Source organism: Halictus rubicundus, chromosome 13 (assembly GCF_050948215.1).
Source record: "Halictus rubicundus isolate RS-2024b chromosome 13, iyHalRubi1_principal, whole genome shotgun sequence".
NCBI classification, from domain to species: domain Eukaryota; kingdom Metazoa; phylum Arthropoda; class Insecta; order Hymenoptera; family Halictidae; genus Halictus; species Halictus rubicundus.
This window is the reverse complement of record NC_135161.1, coordinates 1,966,017-1,975,772: the sequence shown is the minus strand read 5'-3', so window position 1 is coordinate 1,975,772 and position 9,756 is coordinate 1,966,017. Positions and strand designations below refer to the sequence as shown.

Below are 9,756 nucleotides of genomic sequence, written 5' to 3'. Positions count from 1 at the left end.
AATTCATTCATCATTTTCACCATATTATTATGCTACGAATTTATATATATTCTGTACAATTTGTATACTTAAAATAAACTTTGAAGTACGAATTCTAAGAATATATAACATATATTTATATTTGTACCTCTATATTACATTTGACCTCATACTGCCCTATTCATAATATATAAACTCTCTATCCTTTATATTAAATTTCCTACATATAACTTATAATTTCATCACGCCTAATGGCAGACAAATAATGTCACTACTGCAGTGATAACTAATTCAGTGCACAATAAAAAAGTATTTACGCATCTGTACCTGTATATTACGAAACAGATAGATTTAACAATTATATTGTTGATTTTCTCACCCCCCCCCCCCCCCCCTTGCAATGCCATTCTCTTCTATCATTATTTGATTAAATAACAGATGATATTAGAATTGTGTGTGTGTGTGTGCGCGCGCGCGTGTGTACCAATATACAATGCAATTTTAAATAACCTAATTCAATGTCACTTATTCCATCATGTACGAGCAAATTTTATTATCTTGGAATTAGAATCCTTGTGATATTATATATCGTAATAAAAGTAATAAGGAAACATGTGAAATACAGTAAGGAGCAAAACTGATTACACACTATTTAAAGCATAACTTTTTTAAAATTAGACCAAATGACTCGAGCGTTTTTGAGAAGTTAGAAGGAATCACGAAAGAAATAGTAAAAGTTGTTTCTTTCAGCTTCTTTATCTGAGCCTGAATTGAAAATTTACAAAATGTGTTTGATTCACTAGAATAAATTATATCCATATATTCGATTATCAATTATAAACGATTAAAAGTGCGATTTTAAGTCGAAAATTGTGTACAATGACAATTTTCCCACTTTTAATCGTTTATAACTCAAAAACGAATTAACCAATATCGGTAAAATTTTCTGCGTGGATATAATTTATTCAAGTGAATCAAACACGTTTTTTAAATGTTCAATACAGACTCAGAAAAGAAGTTGAAAAAACCAACTTTTACTATTTCTTCCGTGATTCCGCGAATTCAAATTTTTTTAAAAATTTGGTACACCTCGTCTAATAAACTAATCCTTCTATCTTCTCAATAACACTCAAGTCATTTGGTCTACTTTCAAAAAAGTTATGCTTCAAATAGTGTGTAATCAGTTTAGATCCTTACTTATATGTATATCGAAATCTGAAATTTTCAGTTCAAACATTTACTAATAACTTTGTTTTCAAAACTTATCACATGTTAAATAAATTATAAGTGCAAAAATTTCCCAATTTTTATTTTTAAAAGAAGCTACCACCATTATTTCAAAATGAAATATAAATTTTAAAGAATATTACACAAAAAATCGTAAAAATGCAAGTGATTTACAAAATTTACGAAACTTTTGTCTGTACGAACACTTAGATCTTTTTTATACCGTCATCGCTCTTTAATTTACTACATTAATATTCTTAATTATGTGTAATCACTTTTACTTGTGTAAATAAAATGTTTATTTAGAAAAGAAAATAATTGATTTAAGATCGAAAATTCAAAATAAATGAAATCAACACACAATAAAAAACAATTTGATGCAAACACAGTTCACTTGACTCAGTAAATTACATTCCTGGGTCTTCACAATTGTAATTTGCTTTCATTTGAATAATACAAAAATGCAATCTTTGCGATATTTAATGTAAAATTGTGAGCCATTTGTACAGTAATAAAGATTTATCATTTCCCACTGAAATAAAATCGCTATATATTGACTGTAACAGAAATAGGTAACTAGAAGATTCAAATACAGGAAATACGTGATATAAAAAGAAAATCTATCTTTGTCATATGATTTAACGGATATGTCAAATTGTTTTCATACTAAGAAGCCAGTAATTTTAAATAAAATATGAATGCTTCAAGAATAAATGACGAAGGTATAAAAACTTTCTGCATCGCTTTAGTTTATACAAACATTACAAATTTTAATGTCAAATTACATTCAACCGTGCCATTTTTAATTTCTTTCTTTTTTATACAATTATACAAACTGTTACTTAATATGAAACCATTCATAATTTCTATGTCAGTTTTAACGACACTTAAACAGAGGATGAACAAGCTGGTAAACTGCACTTAATTGTAGATTGTAATTATAAGAAACAATGTTTATAATTAATTATAATAATGATGTATGCGTAAATATAAATATAGTTTTCTTTATATTTCGTCTAGCAAAAATAACAACCGGTTGAATGTATTATGTACAGGCTTGTGCGAGAATCCGAGCTCCCGATAGTATGATACGTTTCGGGTTCGCGAAAGTATCCAGCTGCCTATGTTTATTCGGGATCCCAAAGCTATTCGACAATATACGAACACATTGAGATCCCGAGAGAGAGAAGGGGGAATCAAGAAATAGAGACGCCAATAGTCAGCCTTACTATTAGTCAGATCATTTCGGCGTCTCTATTTCTCGATTCCCCTTCTCTCTCTCTCTCTCTCTCTCTCTCTCTCTCTCTCTCTCTCTCCCTCTCCCTCTCTCTCTCTCTCTCTCTCTCTCTCTCTCTCTCTCCCTCGGGATCTCGATGCGTTCGTATGTAGCCGGATACTTTCGGGAACCCGAAACGTATCATACTTTGGGGATCCCGGTGATTCCCGCCCGACCGTTCCCGAGCCGACCCGAGTGTCGGAAATTCCGAGATTTTGGGTCCTCGCACAAGCCTCATTGTGCACTACTATTTTCACCATTATCTTTGGTATATAACATTTCAGTAGTACTTTTACAAGTTTTATGCCAAATTATTAAATTAAGAAGTACCAATAATCGATGTTTCCAAATTTCTTACTTCAGAATACATTTGAATGAATTGTAAATTCTTATTCTTGTGTTTTTCAAAATGTACCTGCTAGGTAGCTTCAGCTTTGTGAGCCGATTCAATGATTTCTTTCAAACAACGACCGAATTCTTCAATTATTAATCTTTGAGACGTTTCATCATCAAACATATTACGTTCCGCTTCATCGGCTTGAGCCATTAAACACTGACATGTTATTTCGACTACTTTGTCGGTCAAGAAATTGAAGGGTTGTCTGCAAAAAATGTATTAAATACATATATAAGATTAATAACGTGCTATTATAATTGAAGAAACGTGTATATACAATACGAATAATTTATATGTGTCATAAAAGTAATTTTAATTACTTCCGTTAATAATTAAAAATTCCAGCTATATAAATTGTTGTTGTTATTATTATTTGCATACCTTGCGCCTGTATTAGATATAGCTGGTGGTCTGAAAGCCATTTCAGACAACTGTAGTTTTGCTTTATTTAATGTCAGTTGTGTTGTCCTGACTTCAGCTGCTTCTGCAAGATCTTTTAGAGATTTTTTTTCTAAATTTGGTTCTTCCACATTACGGCACCCTATACATTTACAGTTAGCGGAACATGGAATCTTAGCCTAAAAAATTTTGAAGTAGTAGTTTAGAAAACTAATAAAAATTCCTTACGTCTAAAAATAAATGGTATATACCTCGTAACATTCGCAATAATTTTTTAAACATCCACTACGTTTGCAATTACAACCCTTATTATGTCTACGAATGTCATCGCCGGTCTCACGACCTTTCCCAATTTTTGGACGAAACGCATTTGGATTACGTTCCAAACAAGACTTAATAGCACGTTGTCTTTCCTCTTCATTTCCAAGATTATTGGAACAATTATTGCAGTTGCACATATGACAAAATTCTCCGTTTGCAAAGCAATCGCAATATCTATCATAAAATACGTTCATAATTCACTACTTTAGAACATCAAATCAAACAAAACGTGTATTTATATGAACGTCACGATTAATTCTTAATTTACATCAGAAACTAATCTATCAGTTAAAGACATTTCTATTTTTATTCTAGGTTATTATCTTTCAATTTATATAACAAAAAAGCAAAGAGTCGATGTTCAATTTTTGAAAGATGAATTATAATAACAATAATAGGCATACATGTGTAATAACATTCAATTATATACTTACAGTTTAAGACATTGTGATTTAGTACAATTACATGGTTTTCTTGGCCTAATACCATTAGGTTCGACACTAGAGTAGGATCTCTGAGACCCTTTACTTTCTATAACAGGTCCTACAGATAAATTTCCTGTTGAGGTTTGTAAGCTTTGTGTATTACCCAGTAGACTAGGTGGTGCTTGCTGAGACTTCATTTTTACATCATCCGATGCCTGCTAGAAATTAAGAACTCTATTTTAGAAATTTTTGAAACTATAATATACGTATTTCGATGAAAAAAGTTATAAATTATAACTTGTAACTGATTCTGATTTAATTTTCATTTGGTCCTAATATTCTAAATATACTGAACCTGTTGCTGAATGTATTGAGCTGGTAAAACTACAATATTTCCGACATTTGAATTGGTTGAAAGAACTGCTTGTCCAGATGCTAATTGACTCAAAGCCGATGCTGGAATAGCTACTGTATTTTTTGACTGGTTACCTACTGTAGCAGTTGCAGGAATTAATAACCTTTGACCGCTACTTGTTAATGTGGCCTTAGGCGCAACTGTCCTTAATGACTGATTACTAGTATTTAATGGAACTACCTATATTAATATATTGAAAACAGTTTGTATATTATATAAATAATACAATTTTCTAATAATCATATCTTCATTATCAATTGCACAGACCTTAACAATTTGTTGCTGGCCTCCAAGTTTCTGACTAACACCAACAGTTTGCAAAGTCGTTTGCGACTTTGCTTTACCTACAGTAACAACATTCGTAGTCCCAGATGATGGAGTACTAACTAATCTTACATATTGCACCTTGAAAAAGATTAATGTATGTTATTCCTACTGAATCGCAATAGAGGTAAACGAGATATAATAAAAAATTATATTACTTGTCTCCCTGGCATTTGTATTTGATGTACTTGATTAGATCCAGTTACAATGTTTTGATTAGCTGGTATCCTAATAACTTGTCCACTTCCAAGTACAGTTCCAGGTTTCAAAGAACTCTATTATATATTTTACATTTAATAGTAAATAGTAAAAGTATTATAGTATAAAGAAAGTAAAATAGAAATAAGATAGAAACAGATAATTTAACTAACCTGTCGTATAATCACTTTTTGAGGACTTTGTTGTACTGATGATTTATTAGTGGAAGAAAATGTAGACTGCTGACTTGAAATAGTCGAAGTTTTAACTTGCGAACCCAAAGTTGGAGCAGGTAATATTTTTGTTGGAGATTTGATTGTACTGCTTGGGACTATAGCCACTTTTGAGGGCTGAGCACTTGATGATTGCATTAACTTATTTACAATTATTCCCTTCAAGAAATATAAATATTTATGTATTATTTTTAATAAATTATTATCCTTTAATTTGTATATTACTTACCTTACCTTGTTTTATTATAAAAGTAATATAATAGATTTGAATACTCACTTGTTTCTGTGGTGATGAAGGTAAAATGTGTTGAACTTTATTAGAGGAAAGTAATCCCATTTGTTGTGCTTGTGCCAATGTTATAGTTTTTGTTGGACTTGTAACATCTTGAGTGGAAATGCTGTTATTTAAAAATTTTATTGCCTGTTGGTTTTCATTCTGTGAACTAGTTATAAGGACTTGCCCTGATTGCGTTTGATTTCCAGCTAATATCATTTTTGTATATACCTAAAATAAAATTACCAACATGTAGTACGAGTATTGGCTACAAATATGAATTATACTTTATCATTTCAAAATTTCATCAATTTTTTACGAGTATAGTATATTATGTAGTATATTATATTAGTGGTAATCTTACATTACGATTTTGTGAAGTACTTTGTGCAGTTCGTTTAACAGCTGACTGAACTGTCTTTGCATTCTGAACATTTCCTAATGTGATGTTTCCAGAGTGACTGGTTGCCATAACTGGTTTACCAGATTGTGCAGATCGTAATTGAACTATATTACCATCAGCAGACTTTGCTATAAGCGTCTGTGCTAATGACTGCAATTGACCAGCTGATGCTGACGATGGGTGAGAAATTTTTAGAATCTGGCTAGTGCCTTGACCACCAGCTGGAGAAACTATCATAATGGACTGACTTTGTGTCGTTGAGCCAATATTTGATTTTACCTATTATACAATTAATGAGTAACATTAAATTAAACAACAAGAATGTTCATTTTAATAGTACATCATTTTATACCTGTACAGTAGATGCAGGAAGCCTCTGTAACGTCGGTTTTGTTTGAAACACAATATTTTGATTAATCTGATTTGCTGTTGTATAAATAATATGTTCTTCTTGAGCTTGGTCAGAAACTTCAGTCATTTCCACATCAGGTACAATTGTTTCAGTCTCAATATTCCGTTCAATTATTATGTGTTCTTCGTCCGTTGTCATAACTTCTTCAGCATTCATACATTCTAATTCAGCTTGAATATTAGCGAATGCTTCAAAGTCATTAGTCGAATATTGTTCATTATTATGTGATAGACTTAATGCACTTAAATCCCCATCGCCAAGGGTACGTGAGTCAAGAGCTAGTGGTTCAACCAAAGCTCTAGCATTCTGCCCTTTATTTACAGACATGATTAGTCCTAGACAAAATATTATAATTTCATTATAACAATATAATAGACTATTATTAATTGCAAAAAACAGTGTTTTTAACATTAATTTTTTACAACCGGTTTTTCTTTAATATATTATATGTATAGTAAATTATATAAAAGTAAATAACACATATAACGTAATCTAAAAATTTTCTTCAGTTCATTTCTACGTTTTATCCTACATTTCTTTACAAGATCTTTTGTCTTATGAAATATTTATCAATGAAATAAACATTTATGAGTATAACATACATCTAATCGTTGTTGTTTTAAAGAAACACTGTTTTTCAAATAGTTCAAGTGTATATAAAATGCAGAAATCAATTATATAACTCGGTATGAATCTAACAAATGATACATAAACGTATAAGCGTGTTACTCCATTCTATTATAAAATATTAAATTATCAACTTTAAGTTAATCTAATATCATTTGATGTTTCAATAACACATATACTCTACTACGCTCAAAATAAGTATCTATGTTAACAACAAGTTTTTCTAATGACCATATCTTGCATTATGAACATGTACTTCATACATATGCAGGTTAGAAATTTAAGTGTCGCAAATTGTCTTTGCATAAAGCTTAAAACATTGAAAATTTATATGTTAAAATAAAGTGTCACGCGTCAACAGTAAGATGTTAAACAATTTACGAAATGACGCAAAAACAAAATAAATCAGTGAGAATTTAAAAATTCAAAAATTCAAATCTTTAAGAAGCAAAAATTCATTCCTTAGATGCAAGAGACAACAAGGTTATCTAAGCATGCATCCAACAATACAAGGATTGAGTAAAAATCGAACTTTTGAAAATTGGAGCAATAAAATTTGAATAATGAAGAAAAATTCGAAGGATAGTCTACTTAGGAACATTAGCGCCAATTATTACTCGAACGCGCCATTTTCCATGAACTGAACTTCTGTCTACATTTTAAAGTTCTAAATCAAACTGTATTGTTCCGACATTGAAGCACAATAAAAAAGGGATCACTGAACATGTCAACAAATAATAAAAAATAAACTTCGCACCAAGTTCCGTTTTATAATCATATAAAATTGAACTTAACCTATAACTTATCAGTTCATATCGGGTACGTACAGTGCTGGGTGGGGGCGTGCCACGAAGCTTATTTTAATTTCGATACATTTTTTGAAAAAGTTCTTAACAAGTATTTCACTCATTTAAATTACATCTAAACCGTTTCGTGATTAATTTAGTGAGATATCTAACACTTACCTGGGTGTTTCCTTGATAGCTCCAATTTGTTCAAAATCACGCGCCCACCATTGCTGTCCCACAGTGCACTACGCACCGCTGTGTACAAACAGACCCAAAGGTCGTTCGGTATTAAAATCTCGAATGATTGTAAGAATGATAGGTTCTTTAACTCTTATAAAATTAACTACTTTTAGTATACAATTCATCAAAGGTCAACTTTATTAACCAAATGTTACGCTTAGGTTGAACAATATTTTCGCGCACTTTGCAAATTTCGATTTCGCCATTTTCGCTCTTCCGCGGCTCAAACACGTCAGCCCTATGGCGCCCTCTTTGGCCAATAAAAAAGCAAGTGTTCTAAAAACTTGAACCTTTTGAATGCAACGTATTGGCCGAAGATTTTATATGTATGTATATCCGCAATATTTATTAAAAATGTTCATTCTTCATTATCTGTTTTGTTTTCTTTTTGTACTAAAACGTATTTCTTAATAACAATTATAAACTTTTATACTGTATTCTTTCATAACAACAATTGTATGCACATTTAATGACATAGTAAAATGACGTAACGGTATCAATTAGTATTTGATTAGAATAATAGATAGATGAAAGTTGTAAACAAGGTGAGATATAAAAAGAAAAACTTTAATGAATATATATAGTTTAATTTGTGCCTCGCATATTTTTACGCGAACTATAGGTGAGAACTATGCAATATTCTTATTGGTGTACATAGTAATTTTTGAAGTATGGTGGGAAATATAAATTATATTCAGAAATTTCAAATTTAAAAACAATTTAAATGATTGATTTGATTTTGAATTTATAAACCATGAATAACTCCATTATGTATAGGTACATAGTAAACCGAAACAAAAATTCTTGCAATATCATCAATGATATTTATACTAAAGAAATAAAGAAATAGATATGTACTTACTTGTGTACATTTTTTTAATTTAATATGTATGTGTATGTACATACTTACATCACAGACGAGGTATAAGGATAGACCTATCATCTTATGGGACTTCGTGTCCGATTTTCTGAAATATCGGCCGTTCAAAAAATCAGAGGTTTTGGTATGCCCTCTACGATTTAGAGTGGTGAGTTTAGGAATTATATTGAATCACAGGTATCGAAGGCGTAGTTGCCAAACCACATCGGAGAATATTCGTCGCATAGTTGCCAATTTACTGTTACTGCCGTGTAATGCACCGCGCGTATTTCGGCTGTTTTCCAAGTTACAGTCGCAATTCTGGAAAAGTAAACGAAACGAGATATTACATGATTAATTCAACCTGAATATTTCATCTCTGTTTAAGTACAATGCTTTCTGTTTTTATACCCATTTTAAAGCTAAATAAATGCTTTTTCAATTTATATAAATAAACTTTTATTTATTGATAGTAAACATAATAATAATTGTTGTTAAAAATTGAAATACCTATTTAGCGCTATTTTTATCTTGAAATTGATTTATATGAACTGTTGTTGGTTCCTTTCAACGTTCTGCTATCAAATACAATTTTCAAAAGGACGGAAAAATATTCAAGAGATTGTCAACAAAAATTTTAATGACAGCTGTTATGCGAGGTTCCATATTCGTTACAAGTTGCAGCGTGACTGTTATTATATGTTAACATTACATATACAATTATTAGTTCTTTTTTCCAAATATTTTCATAAGTTGTGCAAGAACTTATTAATTATAAACAATAAATCTGTATACAATTCTGTTTATTGCTGATCTGACTTATCATTAAATCGTAAAAGCATACAGGAGTTCAGATATAGTTGATCTCTTACCATTATTGTTATCAGTTTTGAGGCAATTGTTTATGAATAATAACAATATCTATAATAACAGACATGCCGCAACTTGTAACGAATATG

The 9,756-nt window shown here is 30.7% G+C and overlaps 1 protein-coding gene and 1 long non-coding RNA gene across 4 annotated transcripts in view; both read right to left on the bottom strand.

The window, feature by feature from the left end:
* The window catches only part of LOC143360389 (uncharacterized), a 562,015-nt gene that overhangs the window by 30,805 nt on the left and 521,454 nt on the right, over positions 1-9,756 (bottom strand). The gene's annotated exons all lie outside the window — the stretch shown is intronic.
* On the bottom strand, positions 843-8,136 carry LOC143360199 (protein lin-54 homolog). 3 transcript variants are annotated; one of them, XM_076798841.1, is made up of 13 exons: positions 8,046-8,136; positions 7,876-7,953; positions 6,224-6,618; positions 5,833-6,150; positions 5,472-5,699; positions 5,135-5,353; positions 4,922-5,038; positions 4,707-4,844; positions 4,380-4,619; positions 4,034-4,242; positions 3,530-3,773; positions 3,261-3,457; positions 843-3,084 (listed from the first exon to the last, which is right to left on the bottom strand). In XM_076798841.1, the coding sequence occupies exons 3-13, from the start codon at positions 6,608-6,610 to the stop codon at positions 2,901-2,903; spliced, it is 2,481 nt and encodes an 826-aa protein (XP_076654956.1). In that variant the 5' UTR covers positions 6,611-6,618; positions 7,876-7,953; positions 8,046-8,136; the 3' UTR covers positions 843-2,900. The 3 variants fall into 3 exon arrangements, with proteins under 3 accessions (XP_076654956.1, XP_076654955.1, XP_076654954.1); XM_076798840.1 differs by lacking the exons at positions 7,876-7,953; positions 8,046-8,136 and adding an exon at positions 7,502-7,648 and having other exon boundaries at positions 4,034-4,239; XM_076798839.1 differs by lacking the exons at positions 7,876-7,953; positions 8,046-8,136 and adding an exon at positions 7,502-7,647.